The sequence below is a fragment of the Peromyscus maniculatus genome, chromosome 1 (assembly GCF_049852395.1).
Source record: "Peromyscus maniculatus bairdii isolate BWxNUB_F1_BW_parent chromosome 1, HU_Pman_BW_mat_3.1, whole genome shotgun sequence".
In the NCBI taxonomy this organism is placed as follows: domain Eukaryota; kingdom Metazoa; phylum Chordata; class Mammalia; order Rodentia; family Cricetidae; genus Peromyscus; species Peromyscus maniculatus.
The window spans coordinates 91,581,202-91,609,095 of NC_134852.1; the positions used below are offsets into that span (position 1 = coordinate 91,581,202).

At 53.3% G+C, this 27,894-nt stretch overlaps 3 protein-coding genes across 4 annotated transcripts; 1 reads left to right on the top strand and 2 right to left on the bottom strand.

Moving 5' to 3' along the window:
• Nucleotides 1-39: 39 nt before the first annotated feature.
• Rccd1 (RCC1 domain containing 1) lies at nucleotides 40-7,744 on the bottom strand. Its single transcript, XM_015992167.3, has 8 exons — nucleotides 7,545-7,744; nucleotides 4,881-5,201; nucleotides 4,345-4,741; nucleotides 4,133-4,254; nucleotides 2,233-2,331; nucleotides 1,805-1,975; nucleotides 1,071-1,100; nucleotides 40-735 (listed from the first exon to the last, which is right to left on the bottom strand). Exons 2-8 carry the CDS (start codon nucleotides 5,047-5,049, stop codon nucleotides 584-586), a joined length of 1,140 nt encoding a protein of 379 aa, XP_015847653.2. The 5' UTR covers nucleotides 5,050-5,201; nucleotides 7,545-7,744; the 3' UTR covers nucleotides 40-583.
• A 619-nt stretch (nucleotides 7,745-8,363) lies between these two features.
• Nucleotides 8,364-22,578, bottom strand: Unc45a (unc-45 myosin chaperone A). The gene is made up of 20 exons (XM_042278666.2): nucleotides 22,446-22,578; nucleotides 22,099-22,260; nucleotides 21,864-21,900; nucleotides 21,416-21,591; nucleotides 19,646-19,738; nucleotides 19,022-19,189; nucleotides 18,521-18,689; nucleotides 17,876-18,046; nucleotides 16,863-17,034; nucleotides 15,536-15,836; nucleotides 13,237-13,331; nucleotides 12,450-12,591; nucleotides 11,983-12,123; nucleotides 11,638-11,765; nucleotides 11,407-11,473; nucleotides 10,905-11,018; nucleotides 10,554-10,669; nucleotides 9,390-9,507; nucleotides 9,128-9,283; nucleotides 8,364-8,973 (listed from the first exon to the last, which is right to left on the bottom strand). Exons 1-20 carry the CDS (start codon nucleotides 22,449-22,451, stop codon nucleotides 8,716-8,718), a joined length of 2,790 nt encoding a protein of 929 aa, XP_042134600.2. The 5' UTR covers nucleotides 22,452-22,578; the 3' UTR covers nucleotides 8,364-8,715.
• A 2,668-nt stretch (nucleotides 22,579-25,246) lies between these two features.
• Hddc3 (HD domain containing 3) lies at nucleotides 25,247-27,284 on the top strand. 2 transcript variants are annotated; one of them, XM_006969997.4, is made up of 4 exons: nucleotides 25,247-25,845; nucleotides 26,120-26,175; nucleotides 26,292-26,532; nucleotides 26,835-27,284. In XM_006969997.4, exons 1-4 carry the CDS (start codon nucleotides 25,734-25,736, stop codon nucleotides 26,963-26,965), a joined length of 540 nt encoding a protein of 179 aa, XP_006970059.1. In that variant the 5' UTR covers nucleotides 25,247-25,733; the 3' UTR covers nucleotides 26,966-27,284. The 2 variants fall into 2 exon arrangements, with proteins under 2 accessions (XP_006970059.1, XP_076401843.1); XM_076545728.1 differs by having other exon boundaries at nucleotides 25,645-25,857.
• The last annotated feature ends 610 nt before the right edge of the window (nucleotides 27,285-27,894 follow it).

A 27,894-nucleotide genomic window follows, 5' to 3' on the forward strand; every position in this document is an offset into this window, starting at 1 on the left:
GTTGTTTGGTCTATTGATTAACTAAAAAACACTGAAGAGTTTCTCATTTGGGTAAAATACCATTTTATTCACATATTTTCATGTTTCAGTATTTTCTCATTTTGCAAAAACTATTAAAGCTTCTGGGCCTAGGGTAAAAAGCTCAGATGCTTGTCCAGCACATAGAAGGTCTTGAGTTTTTTTGTTTTTTTTTTTTTAATTCCTGGCACTGCTCCAAAAAATAAACATTTATATATACATTCAACTCTTTCATACATGCTTCATAAGATTTGTCTTTATCTTGGGGAATTTGTTTGTTTGTATTTTTGTTTTTTTGAGACAGGGTTTCTCTGTAGCTTTGGAGCCTGTCCTGGATCTCTCTCTGTAGACGAGGCTGGCCTTGAACTCACAGAGATTCACCTGCCTCTGCCTCCCGAGTGCTGGGATTAAAGGTGTGCACCACTGCTGCCTGGCTATCTTGAAGATTTTTTTAAAGTCATGCACCTTCAATTCAAGGCAGGGGGATGTGTGACCTTGTCTCTAAACTTAATGTTTGCATGTGCTTATGACAGTTCATTCTCACCCAGGCACCATCAGTGGCATATCAGATTTTCTCTCTTTCCATTGCATACACATAGGTATTCCAGGGTCCACAGGTGACAGCCCTTACTTCGAGTTGTTTTTCTGCAAAGTATTCCACACGGCAGGGTCGATCCAAGCTGCTGCTGTCCTTGTGGCCAAGCTGTCCATATTTACCTAAAATGAAATGAGCCCCTTTCTCTGATAGGCCCTGCTACTTTTCCCTCCGGACAGAAGCCAGCCTGGACTGCTGTGTAGGGCTGTACCCACCGACCTGCTGAGGATGGTGCCAGGGACTCCTCCAGCTTCCCTGCTGCTGCCTATGTCAAGATGGTCAGGGGCACCTCCTCCCTCTGCTGTCTGGCCCCAGCCAAGGGAGACGTGCTCCTCAGTCCTCTTCCCATTCACCAGGCTGAAGCTCCTACCCCAACTAGTTTGTGTGGCTTTTGTCACCTGTTCTATATCTCAGGTTCTTCTTCCCCTTGGAAGAATCACAAAATCTTTTTACTTACCCCAGCCCCAGGTATAAAGTTCTCCTGTTCCTGCAACCAAAGAGACAGTAAGGAGCTGCACTACTGATCTGCTACTGGCGAGATACTACTTGGTCCTCACAGGCCATTGATGACATGCTGTAATTCTGATATGTGCAACTGTGGTAGTCAAGGACCCAGTTAAAAAAAGTGTAACTTCTAAATATCAACGACTGACCTCGGTGCATGGAGTCACACTCGAGACTGGGCAGGTTTCCTTCTAGAAGGAAGAACCTATTGGGTCTGAGGCTATGGAGCTGTTAAAGATACACAAGTAACCTTTTTATTTTATTTATTTAGTTAGTTGATTGATAGTTTTAAACAGTCCTACTATATAGCCCAATCTTCCTACCTCAGCCCAAGGATTAGGATTTATAAGTGTGTACCACCATGCCCAGCATGAAAGTGAGGCAGCTGATCATAAAGCTATATATCGAAAGATGCTATAATATGGTAATTTTGTTAAAAATGTAGCTCAGTAATTGGCTTGCTTAGCACGAGACGCCCGAGATCCAATCCCCAGCATACAGAGAGTGCAGTGGCATGAATCTATAGTCCCAGCTACTCTAAGGCCTGAGAGAATCGCTTGAGCCCAGGAGCGTGAGACAAGCCTGCACAATCAATTGAATGATGGGCAAGGCAAAGTTTTGTTTTTTGCAGCCCCCAGCTAAAGAATGAGATGGAGTACTGCTCCACTCTGGGCCTGTCCCACTCACGTGTCACCACGGCTGTGTGTCGGGATCCGCAGCTGGCCTTGACGGCATCGGAGCCCATGGGAAGATCCAGTAGAGCTGGGAAGGGCTGGATGGCTATGAAGGGGGCAGGAGCTCCGCCATCAGCCACAGCTGCGTCCTCTCCTTTGAGACAACCTTCATCCAATTCTGCAGCTTCAGAATGGTTATAACGTTTAACACTGGGGCATGGAGATGACCCCCATCCACACACTGCATCTTCCTAAGTAGCTCTATTAAACACTTCCTCTAGTCCCGGAGCCAGTGCCCACCCCTTCCTCAACAGACCTGTGGGTTGTGCAGTGCCAATACTGGCACCAGCTTCCCCACAGCAATGAGTGGTACCCAGCAGTTACCAGGATGAGTCATGCTCCGGAGCACCTGCAGTAAAGAATCCTGGAGATTGGCCTTACCTTTCCCGTTCACTGTCTTCTTGTCCTCTGCCAGGCTCCTTGTGGGCAGGGCCAGCTGCCCCGACTCATTCCAGCCCCAGATATAAATATCCCCAGTTTCTGAAAGAGACCGAGAGGATCCATGAAACAGACTGTGAAACCCTTCCATCTACCTACATCCTCTAAACATCCCCACTACCAATTCCTAGGGACAAGAAAAAACTACCCTGCCCAAGTATTCCTCCAAGCGAAGATGGCCCACTACCAAGTCCCAGCAGCTTTCTTGTCTTAGACTCCCTGGCCATACAACACCTTTAGTCACACACAACCCCCCTTTTTTCTTCTTCAAGCAGCCTTACTGTGCACCTCCCTGGCTGGCCTCAAAGACTCTACCCTCTCCCTGGATGCTGGACTACAAGCACCACCACCATGCTCAGCTTTGCTATGGAATAGTCCTTTTGTACACTGTGAAGATGTGTTGTTATCACTGGTTTAATAAAGAGCTACATGGCCAATAGTTAGTCAGAAAGAGGTTAGGCAGGACTTGCAGACTGGCAGAGAGCTCAGGGATGAAGAGGGCAGAGTCGCCAGGAGATGTAGGGAGAAGCAAGATAAATATACCATGTTAAAAAGTAGTGAGCCATGTGGTAGAACACAGATAAGAAACATGGATTAAAGTTGTAAGAGGTAGTTAGTAACAAGCCTAAGCTATCAGCTGAGCATTTATAGTTAATAAGCCTCTGTGTAGTTATTTTGGAGTTGGCTGGTGGAACAGAAAATTCTAGCTACACAGCTTTTCTTCCCACTTCCCCTTCCTTTCAGAGATGAATCTCACTATGTTACCTAGGTTGGTGTCTAACTCCAGCTTTATGTTCTTTTGTCTCAACCTCTCCAGTAGCTGGGACTATGAGTGAGCACCCAGTTTAGTCATCCTTTAACTCCCTTGCTAGGCCAACTCTACTTTTTGTTTGTTTGTTTGTTTTTGTTTTTGTTTTATGTATTTACAGACAGGGTTTCTCTGTGTAGTTTTGGTGCCTGTCCTGGATCTCGCTCTGTAGAACAGGCTGGCCTCAAACTCACAGAGATCCACCTGGCTCTGCCTCCTGAATGCTGGGATTAAAGGTGTGCACCACCACTGCCCAGTGCCAAGTCTATTTTCATCCTTTTTTTTTTTTTTTTTTTTTTTTTAAATCTCTGTGAGTTCAAGGCCAGCCTGGTCTACAGAACGAGCTCCAGGACAAGCTCCAAAGCTACACAGAGAAACCCTGTCTCAAAAAACAAAACAAAAAGATCAGTAGCTTCTGGGTCTCTAAAGATGGCTCAGTGGTTAAGAACACTGGCTGCTCTTCCAGAGAATCTGGATTCAGTTCCCAGCTCGCACATGGCAGTGAACTCCAGCTCCAGGGGACCCAGTGCCCTCTTCTGGCCTCTCTGGACACCTGCACAGACATTCCACCCATCTTTTTTAAAAAACAGCAGCTTATCTATACTCTCTCCGCCCCAAAAGCCCAGGAAATGGCAGTACCACCATAGTGGACCCACACAGCGTCACACCGTCATGGCTACCTGCGCATCTGCAGCCCTCTCCATTCTTTCTGGCTCAGCTGTCTCTTAGCAGTTCCCCTGGATAAGTGTGCTCCCCTTCTGGAGTATTTTAGAAAGCAGCCTTGGTAGCTAGCAGATGGACGGGTGTGGTGGAGAGCCCAGTAACAGAAAGGTAACAACTACAGCAGTCAAGGTATAAGAGGGTGGTGGAGACAACGGGCTAAATCTGCAGATACTGAAGAGTCAGCAACGACTCGGCTGGGTTGAACTGGGAATGAGGCCTGCGCTAGACTACCCATAAACAAAACAAAAACCAGAACAGGAGGAAGGACTGGCCAAGATCGCCAGCTTGTTGGAGGAGTCCCAGGTCACTCACCACTCACACACACGGAGTGCCAGCCACCTGCGGCCACCTCGGCCATCCGCAAGCCTTGTAGTGCTTCCAGCAGCCTTGGCTCCGGCTCCGCCTCCAGCGTCCCGTGGCCCAACTGTCCATGCCTGATCACGGAAGTCCCTGATCAGCTACAGGTACATTCAAGAGGCCACCTCCCCGAGCGTCACCTAACCACACGCGCAGCTGGTCCTCACCTGCCTCCACCCCAGGAGAACACCTGGCCAGCTTCGCACAGCAGCAGCACATGCTCGGCACCCAGCTCCAGCTGGCCCACCCGCAGCTCTGGGGCCAGAGGCTGGTAGAAGGGGGGCTGCCGGTTCACATAGGCATGGGCACCGGGCAGCAGTGGCAGGGTGCCCGCCCTAGCCTCACTGCTGGGTTCATCTTCCCCTTGGTCCTCTGCACCAGAAGCCAGGTTCTGGACCCAGAGGGGCTCCCCCTGCAGTGCCGAGCCTGGAGTCCAGGCCTGCAGCTCTGTGCTGGACCCGCCCTCGTCACGCAGCACCACCAGGAGTTCCTCTGAAGCCCATGCGTCCCTACAGCCACTGGCTGAGCCGCTCACGGAACCCGACAGCTCCACCCGGCCGCCACCTGCACGGGTAGAGAGTGGCATGGGACACGTGCCAAGGACCTGGGGAAGGGTGTAGGATATTTCTGGGCAGGCATGTTAAGAATGGCTAGGCAGGTGTACAGGGGGCAGGCCCGGAGCTGGGGTTGTGAGGGTACTCACGGGTCACCAGGGCGGTGTAGCTCCAGCTTGGACTCACTCGGCAAACGTCATCACCGGCACAAAGTGGTTCAGGACTGTACACCGAATGGCGCCCATTCCCAGAGCCCAGCACTTGCCCAAAGCCACAGAAACCAAAGCCAAACCAGGTCCCATGCCGTTCCTTGGCCATGTTCACGCTGAGCCCTCTGTGGGTGGCGACCTGGCTGGCGCGTGGGCTGCAGGATGGGAGGTCAAGGCTGCAACCCAAGGAGATGCTTGCAAACAGGACACCTCAGGAATGCAGCTAGTCTGGCCTTCCGAGGGGTGCTGCAGCTGCAGTATCTGTAAAACAGTGACCGGATACCATCTGGATTCCGTCCCCCTAAGCACAGAGGCAATTGGTGTCCATCCCACTACTGTTCCCTGAGCACAGCTTTGGCCAAAGGTTCCATCAAGTGTGTGACTGTTAACTGTCTGGAGCTGGTCATGTCTCCCGCTTTTGGCTCAAATCCAGTGTGCCACTGTAAGATATATTTAGTAATAGTCTTTTCTATCAAACAGTATAAAACTGGCATCCAGGGCAAGGAATTCTTAGGATTTTTGTTTGTTTGTGACAGGGTTTCATTGTGTACCCCTGGCTGTCCTGGAACTCACTCTGTAGACCAGGCTGGCTTCAAACTCAGAGATCGCTTGCCTCTGCCTCGGAAGTGCCGGGATTAAAGGTGTGTGCCAGCAACACCTGGCTAAGATTTATTATTTTTATTTTATGTGGATGGGTGTTTTTCTTGAACACATGTGTACCGTGTTTGTACGTGGTGTTCCTAGGGGGCAGAAGAGGGCGTCAAATCCCGATACCGGAGTTAGGATGGTTGTGAGCCACCATGTGAGTGCTAGGAATTGAACCCAGGTCTGCAAGAACAGCAGTGCTTAACTACTGAGCTTCCCACCCTTGATTTGAGACAGGCTTTCACTAGGCGAGCCCTAGCTGTCCTAGAACTCAGTAGGTAGAACAGGTTGGCTTCAAACTCAGAGATCTGCTCACCTCTGCTGAGATTAAAGGCCTGGAATTCAGATCTTTTCATCTCCCTGTACTTGTAAGACTTTTTGGTAACCTTTTGACTACTCCCACCCTCTACCTCCAGTAAACCCTTTGTTTACTGAAAGTCCCATGGCTGCATTCCAAGAAGTCAATGGTCTGGGATCAGTAACCCTTTTCTCCTTCCTCCTTAGTTCCCTGTGGGCCAATCCTTGTAAAACTAGGGTGTAGTGGTGCACACCTTTGACCTCAGCATTTGGGAGGCAGAGGCAGGTGGGTCTTTGTGAGTTGAATTCCAGGCCAGCCAGGTCTAGAGTGAGTTCCAGGGCAGCCAGGGCTACATAATAGACCTTGTTTCAAAACAACAAAAAGTCCAGCCAATGAAGAATATTGTAGGTCAAGGTGGAAAAGACGGTCCACCTGGGTTAGAAAAAAACCAAGTGCATTTCTTGACTCTGTGTTCTGCTCTTCCCAGCACAAAGTCTGCCTTGTCCAGAAACTTCAGTTGAAGTGGTCTCTTTCTTTGTGTCCCAGAACTTATTTCTAACACCACAAAGGATTTGAGAGGCAGTTAAGTGAGAGATTAGGTACAAGACTAGGATCCAGCCCGAGTTCCAACTTCCCAGCCTCGAGAACTTTATCCCACAGTCTTGAATCAACTTGGCTCCATTTTACTGTAGACTCCCAGTCACACAGCAGGGGCGGAGCTGAGCCTAGTCCCATGGATTTATAAGCCTCTACCCAACAGGCAGTGGAAGGAGAGCATTACCCCACAGCCCTGGAACCTGTGTGTGCACGCCTCTTAAGCTGGATCCTATTGCACTGGTTTTACAAATCGGGTGGGAAGCCCAGCAGTGGTGGCGCAAGCCTTTAATCCCAGCACTCAGGAGGCAGAGGCAGACGGATCTCTGTGAGTTCAAGGCCAGCCTGGTCTACAAAGTGAGTTCCAGGACAGCCAGAATTGTTACACAGAGTAACCCTGTCTTGGAAGAAAACAAAGGGGGGGGGGGTGTAGAACAACGTTGCTTATATGTACTTTGCAGAATTGTTCGCGATAACTGCAAATCAAAATTTTAGTGTTAAGCTTATTAAATACAACAGTATTTAGGGACGAAAATGACCATTGGCTCTTACGGGTTTCATCTGGACAATTTCCACTGGCCCTTACTCAGTCTTTTACTCTTTCAACAATCCTTTATCGCGCCTTTCCTTTGGCTTAATGAAGTGGCTGTGGGCCCCAGGGAACTCACGCTGAATTGGGGGGAGACAGATAGTCCCATGGTCCCGACAGCAACGTCAATTCATTCGACTGGACCAGAACTTTACAGCCACTCTCAAGCCTCTTAAATCAGATCTGAGACCACAGCTCCTGGATCCCCAACCAAGAGAACCTTTGACCTTGCCCATGTCCCTGTGCCCTCAACCCAGTAGAAGCCCTTTCGGCGGGAAATCTCGAAGGAAACTGGCCAGCGCACTGGAACGCTGGGCTCCGGGATGGACCGGCAGGGCAGAACGTGTTTAAAGGCCCGCACGCCAGGCACGGCAGCCATTGGATACAGCAGCCTCTTCGGAGCCAATCGCAGGCGCGAGCGGTGACGTCACCGCTCAGGGGGCGGGCGCCCCGACGTGCTCACAGGCGCGGGGTTTACCTGTCTGCCCGCGAGTCCTCCGCCGAGTCAATGCGGGCCGCTCCGGGGAGTGGGCGCCGACCCCAGCGGACGCGGTTGGAACCACTGAAGGAATATTCATGAAGACCCGAGGGAAACGGCAGGCGAGGACCAAGCCCTGACACCCGCCATTCCCTTCGAGCAAGGCGGGAGGTGATTCACCGCGGAGCAAGCTCGGGACTGTTGCCCAGACCGGAAGAGGTAGTATTAGTGCCTTCACTGATTGGCCCAGGCGCTGTCACTCACATCTACTGAGCCAATGAGCTCCAATCTCCAGCCTCTAAGAGGGGAACCTGTTGGAGCCACGCCTCTTCTTCAACCAGGCACAGCTACAGAATTGATTTTCCCTGAGGGAAGCAAGCGCACGCCAACCCCAAATGCCAAACACTGCCTGACTGGAGATCACGGGAAACTCACAGGATCACGACAGATGTAGCCAGGGATCAGCGTACAGTACTCTACCCTAAAACTGTTTATCAGGGACGCTGGAATTCGATCAGTGTCCTAGCTTTAGGCTTACCCTTCCACCAGGACTAAGAACTCAAGCCGGGTATGGTGACACTCTTTGCAATTCCTACTGCTCTAAAGGCTGAGACAGAAGGGTTGTCAGTGTGAAGCCAGCTTGGGCACCCGTACTGAGACTCAGTCTCCACTATAAAGATACTCAGCGGGCCCTGGGGTGGCGGACCACTGACTTCCTTCTCTTGCAGGACAGCCCTCTGCAGCACACTTGCCAGGTGCGCGGCTACTGCTCCAGAGCCCCCCGCCCTCAGCAGACCCTCCCACACAACAAATATGCGCTTCAGTTCCACATGATTTATTAGAGGAATGTGCCTGCTGGCAGGCTCTGGTGGTGCTCACGGCTTGTGAGGATGCTGCGGTGCCCTTCTTGATGTCCATAATCCACAGGCTTGAGTTGGGATGCACTTCTCCGTTCCCAGCTCTCTACGGATACAGGGCCCGTCTGCGTGCTGGCAGAGCAGGGAGGGCTGTGTGCTGTGTGATCTCTCAGAACAGAACACCAGAGTGCAGCTGGGCAAGAGAGGCAAGTGTCCGGCATCCCAGCCCTGTCGGCCAAAGCTGCTTGTGTCCTGGCTCTCGGTGCTGCTGCGGTGGGTGGCAGATGCATGCGCTGTGGGCCCAGGGCCAATCCTCACTCTCCGTCCCGGTTGGGCTGGATGAGTCTATATTCCACGGCTTTCCCCAGGCAGGCCGCAGCGACCCTGGAGACTGGGCTCTCCTCACCCTTGGCCAGCACTGACAGGATCTCCAGCACCTCGCTCTCCATCAGGGTGCTGGCAATCTCCTTGGAGGCCTCCACCATGTTTAACACCACCACGGTACCCCGGTGTTGGAGCTCTTGGTTGGGGCTTAGAAGCAGGGCCTGCAAGATCTCCAGCCAGTGTGTGGTCTGTATAGGAAATGGCAGGTGTGAGGACCCAGCGACAGGCTCAACTCAGGTAGACAACACACCGTTGCCCCAGGAACTCCCTCACAGAACAGCGATACCGCTATGCAGGGAAGGGGGGTTCCCTCATCCTCCCCCACTAAGAACAGGCACTGACCACTTGTGGGATGCGGCTGCAGAGTGAGGGCCGCATGGAGGTGAGCATAGCCAGGCCGCCGGCCGCAGCCCTCCGAAGTAGCTCATCCTCCTCTCCGCTGTACAGCACCAGCAGCTTCAAGCGGTCGTTGCCCTGGGCTTCAAAGAGATCCTGCACCTGCGACCGGATGGAGACAAGGACCATGCCACCGGGGCACAAAGCCCAATAGAAGGACAGGGCCCTTTGCATCCCTGTCATGGGGACCACCCGGACCAACCCTCACCTCTTTGCTCATGGCCAAGTTACACATGCACTCTGTGGCTGCCCGGCGGATCATTTCATGTTCCTCGAACATGTAGCCCTCGATCATGGGCACGGCCTTCTCCTTCAGGATCTTCTGTCTGCGGGACAGAGTTGGAAGGGTCTGCGTGGCCAGCGTCTCCAGAACCGTAACCCGCCACCCTGTCCCCATGTAACTGAGCTCTGAGCTGAGGCGATCCCCAAGCAATGCCCAAGGACCTTCCTGTCCCAGCTGTGGACTGCAGTGCTTTCTAGCCTTCTGGCCTGGCCTAGGACTGCCAGGCATGCTGGCAATGAGCAGAGCAGGGTGGTGGTGGTGAGGATGGCTGTGCAAACATCAGTCATTTGAGCACTGAACCTGACCAGGCTGCTTGAATTATTTCACCCACTACTCATCATAACCCTATGATGCTTGAATTCTCTTACTCAATGCTCACCTTACTCCACGGTGAAAGTGTAGGTGTGGTTACCATAGCTATTTCACCAAAGGGGAAACTGGGCTGGGAGGTGAGTAATGTGTTCAAGGTCACAATTAGTAATAACAGCTAATACACGCTGACTGTGATTACTGCTAGGGCAGGTGCCTATGAACTAAGGGCTTTGGGAGGGGGGCTTTTGAGACAGTTTATAGCCTAGCCTAGCCTAGAACTCACAGCAATCTTCCTCCCTTGGCATAAGCCACCGCACCTACTGTGCTTACTGAAGTCTTTTATATGCGTTTTCACAATGAACTCTCCACGCTACTACTTCATGAGTTAAGACACTTAAGTAACTCACAGAGGAGAAACTGAGGCAGAATGACTTAAAGACTTGCTTAGGGTCATACAGTGAGCCACTGAGTGTCAGCAGTCTGGGGAGAGAAGGGGGAAGTGCAGGGCACAGTCAGGGCCCCAGAGCCTAACTGCTTGGGCTTCTATATGTCCTGGATTCAGGGAGCCAGATTTGAACCCCTAACAATCTGACATCAGAGTCTACAGTGCTCTTATCCTGTGCCTCCCTGGTACCACCCTTGGCCTGACTCTTCATCTGTACGTTACAGAGGACTTATTGTGAGGCACAAATAATGACCAGGAACTGTTTTCCAAACTGTAGAGTGAACAACCAGGGCTCACCCAAATCCCTATGCCAAGCTCCCATGGGGCCTCACCTGAGCCTCTCGCTGATCCCTGCCAGGTTCGTTAGGGCCATGAGTGCCTCAAAGTTCTGCAGTCCTGAGCAGTTGAGGTGCAACAGAGAGACAAGGGGCCGGACCACTTCGTAGATCTGTGAAACATCCCACCTATCAGAGTGCTCACTGCACTGCAGTGGCCCCCAACCCCACCGATCCACAGCAGGGAGGCCACCCGAGACAGTGGCGCTCTCTATGGCTGTCCCCTACCCCAGGACTCAGCAAAACTACCATCTTCCCATTGATCAGGAAGGGGAAGCCCAGGCCAGAGGCTGTCAGGGCATAATGAGGAAACAGGAGAGGTCATGGTTGGAAAAAGGAGACACATACCCGCTCACCAGGAAAGGTCATCTCCGGGTTAGAGGTGATGGTAAGTTTGGCAAGAGCCTGGGCTGCCTTTGTCTGCCCAACATCAGTCCCTTCCAGGGCCAGCGGGAGCAGAGCCTGCCAGAACAGTCCCGACCCTGTTAATGCCCAGCTGGGCCTGGGAGTGTAAGGTCATCAACCCTGACTGCACCATCCGTCTTACCCCTCCTCGGTCTGAGAAGACTCCCAGCCCAGACTCTTCCTCGCTCTGAGGCCTCTCATTAAAACTGCCCAAACCCTTCCTCATCCACCTATTAAGTACTAAACATGGGTTGTGCTGGGCCCTGGGGCCACACAGGAGGCAAACTCAGGATCTTTATGGGCCCAAAGCACTGAGGGACTCTGAAGAGCCTGTCCACATCAGCATCACTCCACCAGCAGAAGTGTTCCCCAAGGCCAGCAGCCACTGAGTCATGTTTTATAGGTGGATGGCTCAGGGTCAGGAAGGAGTCAGCAACCAGCTTACCTTGCCCCCGCCCTGGGCAACCACAGTACCTCGATCCTCCACCTCTTCCACCAAAGCCAGGAAGACCCTGCAGGGAGAAGACAAGGTGGGTGGATGGGGCCCACGGCTCCGGCAGGCAGGCACTCCATTCTCAGGCTAAGGGAAGGAAGGCAGCCAAGCGCTCTAAGACTCCCCCAGCACAGGCCCCACCCCTACAGGCGTGCTGGAGTTGGCAGAGGCAGGCTGGCTTACCTGGACAGCAGCTCCCTACAGGAGTTGGTCAGCACGGGACTCTCCGTCTTCACCATACACGTCATGGCTGACACCACACCCGCGGCCAGCAGCTTCTTCACACGAGCCCGCACAAAGCTTGGTTTGTCCTGCGAAAGGAGGCAGTTTAGGAGGGGGCCGGAGCTGACTGGATAGGGAAATGTGGACTCTTCCTTCTCACAGCAGAGACTGAGGACCGTGTAAACCAACAGCCCAGGCAGAGCTTGGAAACAGCCGGTTTAAAGGAAAGCTTTCTGCTGAGGATGAATCACCCACCCAACTGCCGCCCAAAACAGGTACCCCCAGGCCCTCCTAGTGGACCCCTACCTTAGGATGCTGCTCAGGAACATGCTGCTTGGCATACTTGGCCAGCTCCACCATCTTGGGGTCAGGCTCCTCATAGTCGTAGCTGTTGGTGCAGTTGACCAGGGCCGAGGCCACCGCAAAGAGCACCGACCTCTCCTCGGACTGGCCGGAAGAGAGGGGCGTTCAGCAGGACAGTCCCAGCCGAGCAGCATGGCGGAGTGCCGCTGCGCACAGCCACCCCCACGGCCCCACCTGGAACCTAGGGTGACGCTGGGAACCTGCCCCAACCCCAGACTCAGAGCTCAAGCCCGGCTCTTCACTCCCCCAGGGCTATGCTTCCAGACACTGTAGGCACCAAGGCCACACAAAGCAGCCAGCTGGCTCTGCCTCCCCGGCATCACAAGGGACGCTGGGGAGACCTGCCAGAGCCTGGTAAGCTCCCACCCTAGATCCTGCCCTAGGCTGACAATAGGGACCCGCAGAGCTACCCTGCTGAGCTGGAACAGGGCCTTCAGAGCAGCCTCATCCTCCACAAATTCTTCCTTCACGTCGGCATCAAAGGTGAGGTAGGCCAGGCCTTCCACCGCCCAGCGCCGAGTGCCGGCGTCAATCTGGTCATTGCATAGCCACCTGGGGACGCGAATGACAGTGGATGACCATCAGAGGTGGGAAGCTGGAGCCAGACACGGTGGTGCATGCCTGGAAGCCAAGCACTCGGGAGGCAGAGACAGGAGGGTCACAAGTTCTAGGACAGCCAGGGCTTAGTGAGACCCCCATCTCGGAAAAAACAAACTCCAGAAGAGCAAGCACAAGCAGGAAGGGGTAACCTGGACGAGGAGGGAAGCCAGGGGCTGGGCCACTGTGACACGGTCTGGGATTTGCCTGAGGGAAAGCATTACCCTGCCTGCACTTGACAGCAGGAAACAGACGGTCCACCTTCTACCCACTCCCCTTCTTAAAAGATGTGTGTGCATGTGTTCGTGTGCGCGTGCGTGTGCACGCACCTCTGCACATGCATGGAGGCCAGAGGAGGTGCAGGTGTCCTTCCCTGTCTCTCTCTCCTCCCTTGGAACAAGGGCTCTCACTGAAGGAAGCCCCAGTCAGCCTTCTGTCTTGCCACACAGCAAAGGAGCTACAGGTGCCCAGCCGGCCTCACCCAGCCTCTTAACATGGGTGTCTGAGGCCCTCCCACCTACACCCACTGAGCGCCTCTCCCGTTGGTCCCACACCCTCCCTCCCTTAAGGTCAGCCCATAAGTGGGGAAACACCACTCACTTCCGGCACTGCTTGGCCAGTTTGAGAGTGGAGCCTTCGGCAAACTGCTTCATGCTAAAGTCAGTCCCTCCAGCTGATCCGAGCTTACAGAGTCCCTGGGGGAAGAGAACGAGACCAGATGTTTGGTGCCTAGGATGGGGACAGCAGCCTGGCGCTTCTTGCCCGGTCCTCTGTCATGGCTCTTGGAGGACCACAAACCTTAGTTAATCAACAACCTCTCCACAGGCAACACATGGAGGGCTAGGCAATAATCATCTACTGAGGCAGCCACAGGACAGTGCCTGGGAGAAACTGACACACTGGCTCCCTAGTACACTGAGCCCTTTCTGCACCCATTCCCAGTGTACACTGAGCCCTGTCTACACCCATTCCCAATGTAGACTGAGCCCTTTCTACACCCATTCCCAATGTATACTGAGCCCTTTCTGCACCCATTCCCAATGTATACTGAGCCCTTTCTGCACCCATTCCCAATGTATACTGAGCCCTTTCTGCACCCATTCCCAATGTATACTGAGCCCTTTCTGCACCCATTCCCAATGTACACTGAGCCCTGTCTACACCCATTCCCAATGTATACTGAGCCCTTTCTACACTCATTCCCAATGTATACTGAGCCCTTTCTACACCCATTCCTATCTTATACTGAGACCGGTTCTGTCCCTTTCGTGTCATACAAAAAGCCCTTTGTAGCTGGGAGTGGTGGCTCACACCTTTAATCCCAGCACTTAGGAGCCAGAGGCAGGCGGAGCTCAGTGAGTTTGAGGCCATTCTGGTCTACATAGTGAGTTCCAGGACAGCCATGACTGTAACACAGAGAAACTTGTCTTGGAAAACCAAAAAAAAAAAAAAAGTCCTTTGTGCCAGATAGGGTAGTTCACACCTGTAATCTCAGCCCTTGGAAGGTAGAGGCAGAATGATCAGAAGTTCAAGGCCAGCCTCAGCTCTACAATGAGTTTGGGGCCAGCCTGAGCTACATGAGACTCTGGCTCAAAAGAAAAAGCCCCGAACAAGTACTTAGCCATGACCTAAATTCTTACAAGACAGAGAAACCCAGGCCGAATTGCTATGGAATAATCCTCTTGTACACTGTAAAGATTTGTTACTTAAATTGGTTTAATAAAATGCTGATTGGCCAGTAGCCAGGCAGGAAGTAGAGGTGGGGCCACCAAACTAAGAGTGCTGGGAAGAGGAAGGGCGGAGTCAGCAGCCTCCAGTCAGCCACTGAGGAAGCAAGACATGTAGAAAATGAGGCAACAAGCCACGAACCACGTGGCAAAACATAAATAAGAAATATGGGTTAATTTAAACGTAAGAGCTAGCTAGTAATAAGCCTGAGCCATTGGCCAAGCATTTATAATTAATATAAGCCTCTGAGTGGTAATTTGGGAAGCGACTGCCAGGTAGACTGCCAGTTATGATCAGGTGTACAGGATAGAAAGCTCCACTTCTGGTTAAAAGAACTGCCTGTGCTGATTGGTTTCTTTGTTAACTTGACACAAACTGGAGTCATCTGGGAAGAAGGAACCTCACTTAAGAACTGCCTCCATCAGATTGGCCTGTAGAAAGGCCCAGGTGGCTGTGAGTGGTGCCATCTCTGGGCAGGTGATTCTGAGGTGTGTAAGAAAGCAAACTGAGCAAGCCGTGAGGAACAAGTCCATAAGCAGTGTTCCTTCATGGTATCTGCTCCGGTTCCTGCTCCCAGGTTCCTTTTCTAATGTCAGCTGTGACATGAAATAAGCCCTTTCATCTCCAGCTGTTTTGGGTCGTAGTGTCTATCACTGAAGCACACTAGGGCGGTGCCCATGGAGAACCAGCCCTGCAGGGCTGGCTACCGCGGCTCGTGATGTCTAGAAAGGTCCAGCTGTGCAGTTTCTGCTTTTCCATGGGCCTTTCTAACCAGCAATGGGACAGGATGAGATGCCCTGCATTCCTAGACAGTCTGTACCTGGATCATCTCCCCACTTGATCACAGCCCTTCAGTAGCCCTAGGGAGGCCCTGGGTACACTTTTGCTAACAGTGCTGAGACAAGCCCAGGAGACACCAGCTGACCAGTGCCCTGTCTGCCTGCTCACCCAGGCCCCCAGGAGACACCAGCTGACCCGTGCCCTGTCTGCCTGCCCACCCAGGCCCCCAGGAGACACCAGCTGACCCGTGCCCTGTCTGCCTGCCCACCCAGGCCCCCCAGGAGACACCAGCTGACCAGTAAGTGCCCTGTCTGCCTGTCCACCCAGGTCCCCAGGAGACACCAGCTGACCCGTGCCCTGTCTGCCTGCCCACCCAGGCCTCCCGTCTCACCACTAGTGCTCTGATGCGGATGCTGTCCTTCTCACTGCTCTTGTACAGGTCCTTGAGCAGAGAGACGCCGTTGGCCGTGATGAATGAGGCCCGCTTGGCTTTGCCGGCTGCGTGGATCAGCGCCTCCACGGCCACCAGCTGTTCTTCCTCCTGCTCAGAGGCACACAGAGCGATCACACTCTCCATGACGCCGCTCAGCTCCAAGGCCCGGTTGCCGGCGTCACACGGGCCCTGCAGGAGGCAGGACACTGTCTGGATGGCCCGCAGCTTCCCGGCCAGCCCTTGGCCCTCAAACCAGCTCCTGAGGGGCACAGAGTGACAGCTGTCATGCAAAGCACGCAGAAGGGGCCTCTTGTTCCCAGCTCCTTTAGCTATACTGGGTGGGCACTGGGTGCTACTTGGCCAAAAACAGCCAGAAAAACTGCCAAAGGGAAGACTGGCCATTTCACAACAGCAATCACCGGTTTCCATTCACTCCCCTCTAGTTGAGCTGCTATCATGACATATTTGTTGCACTATTGGAAAATCAAGGTGAAAAGGTTTGGGTGCAGTCACTCTGGAATGAGGAGGAGGCTTGGGCCAGGCACAGTGACATACAACTACATGTCCTGGCTACTCTGAAGCCCAGGAGTTCTAGGCCAGTCTAGGCTACACAGCAAGATTCCCATCTTAAAACAACAGCGTGTTGCTGGGCATAGTGGCACACAACTTTAGTCCCAGCATTCTCGAGAGGCAGAGGCAGGTGGCTATCTGTGAGTTCGAGGCCACCCTGCTCTACAGAATGAATTCTGGGACAGTGAAACCCTGTCTCAAAAAACAAACAAACAAAAACCAATAGGGTGTGGTTGTCTGAATGAGAATAGCCCTCATAAATTCATATATTTCAATGTTTGGTCTGCAGTTAGTGGAACTGTTTGGGAAGGATTAGGAGGTTGGCCTTGATGGAGAAGGTATCTCTGGGGGTGAGCTTTGAGGTTTCCAAAGCCCACACCATTCCAAGTTAGTGCTCTCTCTCTCTCTCTCTCTCTCTCTCTCTCTGACTCATGGCTGCCTCAACATGTAAGCTCTCATTATTGCTTCAGTGCCATGCCTATCTGCTGGCTGCCATGATGGCTATGAATTCTACTCACCCTTGGAAACTGGAAGCCCTCAATAAACTCTTTTATGAGTTGCCTTGATCTTGGTGTCTCTTCTCTGCAATAGCAAAGTAACTAAGACATGGGGTGGAGGTGCTGGGGATCAATCACTCCCTCCATGCTGAAAGCCAGTCACTTTTTCGATGGTACCCCTGGCACCCTGGCCGTGGGAGAGAGGCAGACTGCCTCACCTGATGTAGTTCTCGCAGAGTCGGTGGAAGTTCTCCCTCTCGGCATCACACTTCAGGTCATCAAACAGCTTGCTGAGGAGGATGGAGGCACTCATGCGGCTGTTTGCTGTCACTGTGAGCTCCCCAGCGGTGTCCTGCAGGGAGCCCCCCACCTCCAGAATCTTTTTCAGACCTGGAAAGACACCCCATTTAGACAGCAGAGCACTGGCTCCAAGCCCTAAAGGTAGAGACAGCCTTGGAGACGCAGAGAAAAGCAAGAGCACCTCTCTGTCAGCCAGGAAGGTCACAGAGTTCCAACAGTGGCATGGCGGTTGTGAAGCTGGGGAAAACAGAAGCAGGCGCCAAGGATCACTGCAGAGGGCTGGTCAGGCAGGGCCTTGGCAAGTCCTTTCTTATTTATCTTTTTGGAAAATGAGGATTCTAAATCGCTATGTTATGATTTAATTGTCTTTTTCTCCTAGTGTAGTAGCAGTAATGCATAGTCACGAAGAAAAACTTCAAACAGGCCAGTGAGATGGCTCAGCAGGTAACGGTGCTTGCCACCAACTCTGATGACTTGAGTTCGATCCCCAGGACCCACACAGTAGAAGGAGAGAACCAACCTCTGCATGTTATCCTGACTTCTGCAGTCATAGTATTTGAACACACACACACACACACACACACACACACACAGTGTGTGGGGAGTAATGGGGGAGAGAGAGATTTAATAAATAAAAGTTTAAAATAAATAATGCAATTAAAAAAAGATGACACTGCCTTTCAATTGACCTTCTTCAGGGCTGTGCAATGCACATGCATTTGTACAGACACACACACACACACACACACACACACACACACACACACAATCGGAGGGTCTTCGTGCTCCTTACAGGGACTATAAGGCCGTCGGAGGGCAGTTCAGGGCAAGCACACTGCCGTATATATACAGTTGCTACTTTTCTCAACACTCCCACGGAAAGGCAAGTCTCAGTCAACCAAGCAATTTTCTTCTAAACTTTATCACCTACCTTGATCAATGACCCAGAGTGTGAGGCTGTTGTTGGGGTCCTTCGGAGATTTCCGGGGTACCATTTTAATGAGGAGGGTCAGGGCATTGTCACGGCCTTGGCCGGAGACTCCCACCTCAGTCAGTAGCTCCAAGAGGTTGCTGATGAGGACCTTCAGCTCCCGGGCAGGGTCTGGCAATAATACACATTGGTGATCAATGTCTACGACATCATGGGTTCAGTGCTCCACACCAAAGACAAGATAACACAACCGAAAACATTACATTTGTGGATTCTACAGTGACCAGCCCTGTGTGACTGCGGAACCCCTCAACAGCCAGAGAGACACAGGCAAAGGAGGCGTCCCTCCGGGGTTCTGAGCTCAGCTTTCTCCTTAAGCACCTTGGCTATCAGAATCCAAAGGAAAAGCTGGGCGTGGAGACATGAATCTATAATGTCACACACCTGAGAGGCGCTCGGGTCCACGGTGAGACCTTGTCTCAGCAAAACAGAAGAATTGGGTCAACCATCACCACTAAGCCCCCCTCCTGAACAACCCGGAGCTACAAAGCTCATCCTGAAAGAATTGGCCGGGTGGGTTCAGCTCCATGCATCCCCTCCACAACAGTACCTATCATCCAAGGCACCAGACCTGCTTCCACTCACCCACAATAATGGCACCTTCTTTGCCCCGGAAGCCTTTCTTGACGCCTTCCTTGAGGGCGTCAACCATAACCTGCAGCAAGTGGCAGGCCGCCAGCGACACGGCCTGGTTTTCCACACCCAGGATGGAGACCACTCTCCGCGTTCCCAGGACACTCAGGGTTGCCACTGTCTACGGTGGGAAAGAATCGGACAGAGGCTTGGTTGGTAGAGGGCAGCCACGGTGATTCCTAACGGTGAGTGAGTGAGTGAGTGCGGCCAGAAAGTGAGCAGACACTTGGGTAGATGGGCCAGCTCCAAGAGAAAAGGAAAGCAGGTCTGGCAGTATGACCTGGAGTCGTGCCATGCTTCCTGTCAGAAAGGATCTAAAGAAAGCATCCCGTTTGGTGGTGGTGGCGTACACCCGCCATCCCAGACAGAGACAGGACAGCAGCCAGTTCTAGGACAGCCAAGGCTCCTGACAGACAGACTGAAGCAATAACTAGACCTCTCCACCCCACCTACCCGAGACTGGTGCTCAGAACAAATGCCGACCAGGGTGCGCAGGGCTGCCAGCATGAGGTCGGTCTCTCCCGTGTCCAGCAGCTGTTGCAAGAGCTGAACCCCATTGCTCCGGAAGATCTTCTCAGCTCCTGCATCCTCTCGGGCCAGGACCACAAGGTTCTGAGAAGCCTATGCCAAAGGAAACACATGGTAACGTGGACACTACATACATCCAAGGGCAGGGCAAGCGCAGACTCTGTGCTCTGGACCTCACTGCTGCTCCTTAGCCAGCCAGGAATTTCACCCCCTGGAACCTCGGCTTCCTTCTCTTCAGGGAGAAAGGAGAGCCCGGTCTCGTGGGTGACGGGTACAGCGGGGTCCCTGGCGGGGCTTGAAGAGCAAGGACAGCACCTCAGTCACACAGTATGCCAGCTCCTGGCTCCAGGGTGGCCACCAGGGTGCTCTGTGGATACTAGTTCTCTTTCCTTGCTTCGCACGAAGGACCCAGTCCCCAATAGCTCCTACGCGGGAGGCATGGCCTGAGGCTCAGTCTACAACACAGCAGGCCAGCAGGACTCCTGAGGCCCATACCGGTAAGCAAAGGGGTATGTACGGAAGCCCGAGAGGCTCACTCCAGGCCTATACCTTCTGCTTCTTCTCTGTGCCTTTCTCTTTGGGGTCCAGCAGTATCTGAAACATCTGTTCCACTTTGGCATCTGTTGAGGACATGTACCGCACCTATGACAAAGCACAGGATAAATCATCTTTCTTGGCCAGACATGTCATATTTCCCATGAGTCCTCCCTGGCTCTCCTCCCTGGGAGGCTCAGAGCGCAAGGCCAATAGCTAGGAACCATGGCAGGCAGGAAGAGACTTGCCAGGCATCTCCTCCTAAACTTCCCTGGGCTGTTTTCCTCTCTGAACTTCTTCCTGCTTGGGCAATAAAGCCTGCTGATGCTAAAGGAAGTGCCTTCAGAAGGGGAGGCATCTTGTCAGCCTCAGGAAGCTCACTCACGGTACCGTCAACTATACTACTGCAGCGGAACAACGTGTGAGCATGCTACTCTGGCACTGGACTTGCCAGCGACGTGCAAGAGACCAGGAAGGTTGTGAGGTAGTTGCTAACACACCCTTTGATGCCTTGCGTGTGCACGCCTGTGTGTGTGTGTGCATTTGTATATGTGTGTGTATTAAGTCAAAGTATTTTTTGAAAGCCTCCTTAATCCCATTCTTTTCTTCCAGTGTTACCATATTCGTAAACACCACAGACAGACAGAAAGACAGACAGACAGACAGACAGACACACACACACACTGTCTTTTTTTTTTTTCCTTCCTTTTTTTTTTTTTTTTTTTTTTGTGTGTGTGTAGACCAGACTGGCCTTGAACCCACAAAGATCTGCCTACCCCTGCCTCCTGAGCCCTGGGATTAAAGGTGTGTGCCACTACACTTGGCCTTTGGTGTACATTTTTAACAGGCTTTGTAAGTGTGTTTCTTTCAAGACAGGGTTTCTCTGTGTAGCCTTGGATGTCCAAGAACTTGCTCTGTAGACCAGGCTGGCCTTGAACTCCCAGAGTTTAGCAGAGTTTCCCAGAGTTTTGTTGTACAACTTTAACAATATTTTTCATTGTACTTACACATATTTACCCAATGTGCCCAGACATGATATACCATATGGGTCACTAGCTCAGTGGTAACAGTACTCTCCTGTGTGTATTACTGCATACTTCACTTTTCCATCCACCAAACGGCAGAGCCCTCTCTCTGTATGATCCACTTTTCAAGAACGACAGCACTGACCTCCTCATCTGTTTAAGTTTTTCTCTCCTCACTGGGCATTTAGGCAGGTTCCAAGTTTCTCATACTATAAACAAGACTGAAATAAAAGTCAGATGCCTGAAATCCCAGCACTTGGGAGGAAGTCAAGGCCATCCTCAGCTACACAGCAAGTCCAGGACCAACCTAGGTTATATGAGACCTTGTCTTTAAAAAAAAAAAAGTAAAAATAAAAATGTTTTTGGAAGCAGGAGAGTCAGGGGTTCAAGGCCAGCTTCGGGTATGTAGTGAATCTAAGGTCACCGTGGGCTAACTAGGTTACAAGATTACAACCCTGACATGCATTGTAGCCTACTATCCCTAGCTGCTGTGAGAGTACACACACACACACACACACACACACACACACACACACACACACACACACACATATACATGGCTTTCATACCTGCCTCACTCTTTGCCAAGTGTATAAACTTCTACATGCCCCAAACAACCGTCCTTTTAATTTGATTTCCTCCAGCAGGCTGAGTATTATTAATGCGTGTTTGCTACCATCGGCTCCTCTCGGGAACACTGTCTCTACACCCTTGACCCAGACCCGGGCAATGCCCGACCTCTCTTCCATCTTTCACATACCTTCTCCTGAATCTGACCCCCAATGCTCCTCAGGGACTCCTGGAAAACTTTGTTCTTGGGCTCTAGGCTCACACATCTCTTCAGGTCAAGGACAGCCTGGTCCAGGCGGCCCAGCTTCTCTAGGGCTTGGCTTCGGCGATAAAGGGCTTTGACATCCCCGCCGTCCTTTTCAATGGCTGAGCAGAAACAGGAGCTCTGTCAGCACCCAGGAGGCCACCATCTCCAGGCAAGAGCAGGAGGGAAAGATCTTGAGGGCCAGAGGAAGGTGGGGGTACGAACGTGGAGCTCGGTGTTTCAGCCTCAGAAAAGGTGAGGGTAGCTGCAGAAAAGCAAAGGCCGGAGAAGTGGGAAAGCCAAGTAGAAAGAGAAGGGTCTGGAACCAAAGGAGGAGGAGTCCTTGCCCACCACAGAAGACCCCCAGCGCCCGATGAGGGCCCACACCCCCTACCTTTAGACGCCTCTGACTCTGCTTTATTGTAGTCTTCCTGTAAGAGAAGGATCGGGAGCCTGAGAGGGACTAATCGAGTAGCAATGGGCACCCTTGTTCTGCTGACTCCCCGATGCCCAAAGACATCTGGCAACCGTGGGTAGCGGCTAGGAAATGCCCAGCTCGCGCGCAAGCTGCAGCGGCTATGGGCAACCCCGGGCCCAGGTAGGACCAACCCGCCCCCCGCCCCCCTCACCAGCTTGAGGTGGCAAGCAGCCCGGTTTCGGTGCAGAATGGCCTGGTCCTGGGGCGTCGCGCCGAGACTCAGGGCCTGGGTGTAGGCGGTCAGGGCACCCTCGTAATCGCCGCATTTGAACAGCTCGTTGCCCTCCTTCCGCAGCTGCTCGGCAGAGCTGGCCTGTGGAGAGGGAAAGGCGGTGGGCAGAGCCGCGCAGCTGGCAGAGGAGCCGGGTCCGGGGACAGTCCCGTGGAGGGCTAGGATGGGGTGACGGCGGCCAGGAGCGAAGGAGGGATGTCGCGGGAGGAGCAGTATGCACCCCGGGGACGGGAGATCGGGGCTCGGGAGTCCCTTGGACCACTCACAGTCATGGCGAAGCTGAGCTCCGGGGCCGGCGCAGGAGCAGTCTCTGGAGCAAAGGTGGCCCCGGGATCGGGAAGATGCCGGGGGCTGCTCCGCCCCAGCGCTGCGTCGGGGTTACGCCAAAGAAGGCGAGGCCAAGGCAAGGTTGCAGCGGTGCGAGGGCCGGGCGCTCGGCCGCATTGCGCAGGCGCAGGCGCAAGCGCAGGCTCAGGGACGCTGCTAGTGTGTCCGCACTGGGACCCGTAGGGGGCGCGCGGCGGAGGCCCGAAGGGCAGGGCGGCGGCGGCGGCGGCTGGCGTCTCGGCGTTCCCTCCTCGGTCCCCGACCGCGGCAGAAGTGCACGAAATCTGCGGTCATCAATGCCACCAGAAGAAGACCGTAGAAGCCCAGTGCGAGGAGCGGGCCTGGCCCCCTGTGGGAGAGGGACGCGAATCAAGAGCGGACACTGGCTGCGACAGGTCTGGGGTTACGGAGCCCAGAGCGTCGGAGAAAGCGCGCCATAAACACAGACTGCATACGCAAATTTTGCGTACAAATTTGGGAGCTCCCAGGTATCTTGAAGACGAACGCAGCCAGATTCGGAATTAAACCCCCCACGACAGTATGTGTAACCCATGGACTACAAGATCCTCTCTGTTGGCACCGTACAAACCCTCAAGTCCCGCAAAAACACACAGCAGCCTTGGTTACCTCTTACTCCTTCAGACTTGTTTGTAATCAGGGGTTACGTGGCTTCCTCTCCGCTAGTCCGGAAGCTACAAGCCTTCCACCGCAGAATTTAAGGACAGAGCCCAAGACACTGGGAGCACCCTGCCAGTGCGTCCTGTGGATCTGGGGGCAGAGTTCTCACCTGAGGATGGGTGGGGGCTGGAGAGTAGACAAGTTGACTTGGTACAGGGCCTCAAATTCGTCGCGGGTGCAGCAGGAACCCCCGGCAGCCTGCAGGTGGCAACAGTAAGCTTCCTCGGGAGTGTCAGAGAGGCGGGGACAGAAGAAACCCGGGTAGTGGCGGCCGTCAGCGTCCCGTGTGGTTTGGCACAAGTGGGGGTGGTGAGCCAGTGCTGGAGAGAAGCAAGACGTCTGTCGAGAAGGGAGGTTACCCGCACCCCCTTGGCCCGGTTCAAGGTGCAAAGTGGGGTCCAAGTCCCTACCAGAAGAGGAGGGTCCAAGTCTCTTCACCCTTCACCACCATCTTTCCCCGGCAGCCCAGATCGCCCTCAGAAGATAGGGGAAGGGTTGTATACCTGAGAGGTCGGTGGGGTGGGCAAGGTTCATCCAACTGAAAAGCAGTAGCAGCAGCCCCACAGACAGGCCCGTCAGTGGAGGCCCTGGACTCCTCCTCTGGAGGCCCATGAGAAGTTACCTCCGCCTCAGCCGTAGTCCTAGGAATCCAGTGTGTGTCCTAAGCCATGACTACTAACAATAAGTAACATGAAATGAAAGTCCCGAGACCCGTAGGGGTGGACCCTCCTCCATCACGGACTCCTAGAGAGATGAGAACAACTGGATGCTTATCATCGGCTGGGAACTGTGAGGCCTCTGCCTCCAAATGGCCTATGATATCTAAGCAGAAGGGAGGACCCGCTCAGAGGACTGGGGATGCCAGGCGAGAGAGAAGTTGAGACATTGTCCTGAAAAGAAATGAACACATAAAACCAAAAATGTTTCCGTCTACCCATTCTCCTACTTCTAGGCTGCTACAGACACCTCGGGGATTCTGACCATCCCATGTCAGGCCCCAGAGAGCTCCGGTCAGCCTGCCGAGCGTCCCTCCATACTACAGCGACTTGGCAACCCCCAAGCCCATCAGAGAGTCCTGTCATTAAGCTCCCCTCTGAGCATCATCTCTCTGGCTGTCGGCCCAGACGCAAAAGTTACCGGCCCGACTGGAATGCACTTAACAGCTGGCTACCTCCGTTTCTCAGACAGGCCTTTGGGGAGACTCCCACGTCTCACTTACCCTTCATACTTCAGAGCTGCCAACACTAATAAAGAGAAGTTTCCCCCAGAAGATCCAAAGTTCACTGGCCAGTGGAGGGTGATTCTAGTGCCTAGCCAAGCTAAGGCAACATTATGTTCCTGAAACAGCAGGGGCAAGACTCATCACCTCAGAGGCCCACAGCAGAAGTCTGGGGACCGAAGCAGGCTCCCTTATGGTATAAGAGATGAATGCAAACAGTTTCTGTAGAAACAGCGCTGCCTCCCAGGAGCCTGAGTCTGAAGCAATTAGGCAGGACTTCTAGTTCAGGATCCAATTCTCCAGAAGGTCAAGGCGTAGTGTCTCTAGGGCTCGAATGTAAGGCTCAGATGCCCATAGTAACAGGGACAGTCCCTGTGGGGAGAACTATGTTTGGAGAACTTTGAAAATGTTCTGGGCATCGAATGGTTGTAGACAGCCTTTTTCTCCTCGAAGAAGATGTCTCTGCCTCCCAGGCTAGATGAACTGGGCTTTCTCTATGGTCCCATGGCTACCTAGGCCCTCCAGCTCTGTACTCAGAACTCCTTGAGGCCATTACCTTGGTTCTTGTTTGTCTTCCTTCTCTCCACAGACTGTTAGTTCTCAGAGTGCCAGGATACTATGTTCTTGAGACTGGAGCCAAGTACACCCTACCAGCCATGATTATTGAAGGCCATTTCCTTCCTTCCTTCCTTCCTTCCTTCCTTCCTTCCTTCCTTCCTTCCTTCCTTCCTTCCTTCCTTCCTTCCTTCCTTCCTTCCTTCCTGTTTTTGTTTTTTCGAGACAGGGTTTCTCTGCATAGCCCGGCTGTCCTGGAACACCATCACTCCAGAGAGATCCACCTCCCTCTGCCTCCTGAGTGCTGGGATTAAAGGTGTGTGCACCACCACCGCCAGGCTGAAGGCTTTTTTCTATGCCGGGGATCTCAGCCTTTGACGAACCTCCACTGAGACCGGGGTCTTGTATTTAGACTAAAGGCAAGAGCCGGATAAAAAGCTGGGGGTGGCAACTCACACCCGTTGTGCTGGGGAGGCGGAAACAGGAAAGTCCTCGGAAACTAGTTGGCTAGCTAGTCTTGCTGAATACCTGAGCTGCTACAGTTTCAAAGAGAAACCTTGTCTCCAAAACTTCAGGGGGAGACCCATGGCCGCTCTACGCCACACGCACACGCGCGCACACACACGCCTAACACGCAAGGTGTGTGTGGTGGCTACAATAAAGAAATGACAGCTTCTTAGAATCAACGCCGTTCTCCGAGCCTCCGATGCGCCAGGGGGCGCTGTAGCTGATCTATCCGGACTCCGGGGCTTCAGTCTCCCGCGCCACCCGCGCGATGGGCTCCGAGGCAGCTCAGCTGCTGGAGGCTGCAGACTTCGCCGCTCAGAAACACCGACAGCAGCGACGGAAAGATCCCGAAGGGACTCCCTACATCAACCACCCTATCGGTGGGCCCGCCGGTTGGGAAGCAGTCCTCGCGGCGCGTGGCGGGTGGGGACCGGCTGGGACCGGAACACCAAGGGTGTACAAATTACGGAGCGCCTACTGAGTCCCAAGCTTTGTGTCAATCACTTTTCATGCGTTGTGCCGCGGCAGCCTCACCAGGGGCAGCAGGCGGAATCCCAAGAGGGTTGACTTTCCAAGGTCCCCCAGCTGGTGACGGGCTACACCTGGCTCTCCGCTGTGGCTCCGTCTAGTCTGACTTCTGCTTTGCCCCGTCAGGTGTGGCCCGGATCCTAACCCATGAGGCGGGAATCACAGACATTGTGGTGTTACAGGTAACTTGACCCGTCTCTGCACGGAGGCGGGTGTGGGAACTGGAGTACTGTGGAACGATGGGTGCCCTTTGGCTGGTAGGCTGCTGTCACTGGGCTGAATGGGAGCCTATCCCCAGGCGGCCCTGCTCCATGACACAGTAGAAGACACAGACACTACCCTGGATGAGGTAGAGCTGCACTTTGGAGCCCAGGTTCGGGGCTTGGTGGAGGAAGTAACAGATGACAAGACTCTGCCCAAACTGGAAAGAAAGCGGCAGCAGGTGGAGCGGGCACCCCACAGCAGCCCAGGGGCCAAGCTGGTGAAGCTGGCAGACAAACTATACAATTTGAGGGACCTGAATCGCTGCACCCCTCAAGGTATGCTCCCCTATTGCCTCTGAGGGGAGAGGGAGGGATGCCCAGCTTCCAAAAACACGAGTTGGTCAATTTCCCAGAAATAAAGGAGGGTGGGGTCAGAGGTGGTCTTAGTGCCTCAAACTAAACCTAGAACAGTCTTCTTCCACAAAGTGGGAAAAGTTACTGGGTCATTGAGAAGTTGTCAGGTCGTTTCCCACAACCCATGCATGGCCTTGTACCAAAAGCTGTCCAGGACACAGGCAAACGCCCGTGCGGGCCTTGACGCCACCTGGGCGGGCGGGTCTCTGTCCACTCTTGTGCAGGATGGTCAGAACACCGAGTCCAGGAGTACTTCGAGTGGGCAGCACAGGTGGTGAAGGGGCTCCAGGGAACGAACCAGCAACTGGAAGAGGCTCTAAAGCAGCTCTTCGAGGAGCGAGGGCTGACTCTTTGAGCCGCCCTTGGTGACATCCTGTGGCATGGCTCCAGCAAGGCCCAGGCAAGATGGGATCCTTCCTGCAGCATTTCAGAGCCTCCCATTCCCTCCCTCAGCTCGTACATTACAGGCTAAAAACGTCTGCATTCTCACTCAGCCGAGCCCCCAGGGTGGGAATCAGATATACCCACCCATCCTTGTACTCACAGCCTTTCCTCAAGCCTTGGGTCTGTTTGCTGCGTTTCATGGTGGGACCTCTGGCCCTCCGGGGACTTAAGATTGCGTGAGCTTTGGTTTATAAGCCATGGAAAATAAAGCACTTAGGGTAAAGCGTCAATTGCTGTTCCTCCTTCCCTGGTCTCCTGAGTGAAGCACCCACCCGCTACATACATGCTTCCAACTATGTGTCCCTTGCATCAGCTCCGTTAGGTTGAGAGCATCAACCCTTGGAGCATGGTGTCCTTATCACTGAGCTGGATTGTGTTGTTATGAAGGTCAGATGATGTAGGTGAGTAATCTGGAAAGCTCCCTTAACTCAGATAAACTGGGAAGGAATGCCACCACTTATGGCTGGGAAGAATAGAAATCCCAGTAATGCGGGAAGGCCTGGAAGACCTCCGTTTCCCATACACAAACTGCAGCGGGTTGCTCCGAGATTCATACCCTATGCCTTGACCCTTAAAGATTGATGGTTTCCTGGGTTGCTAAGAGGCTAGAGCTTCCGGAGTACCCGGAAGTGGCCCTGACGTTTCCCCGCCCGTGGAGGTGGGTGGAGTCTGGAGGAGGCACAAAAAAAAAAAAAGGCCCCTGGAGCGGTCACCAGGGTTTTTGTCTTTGTTTTTTGTTTTTTTGGGGGGTGCGTTAACTGCTGAGGATTTTTCTTTTTTTGGTTATATTTTTGTGCTTGTATGTGTGCGCGCGCCTGCAGACATCCCACAGTGTGGGTG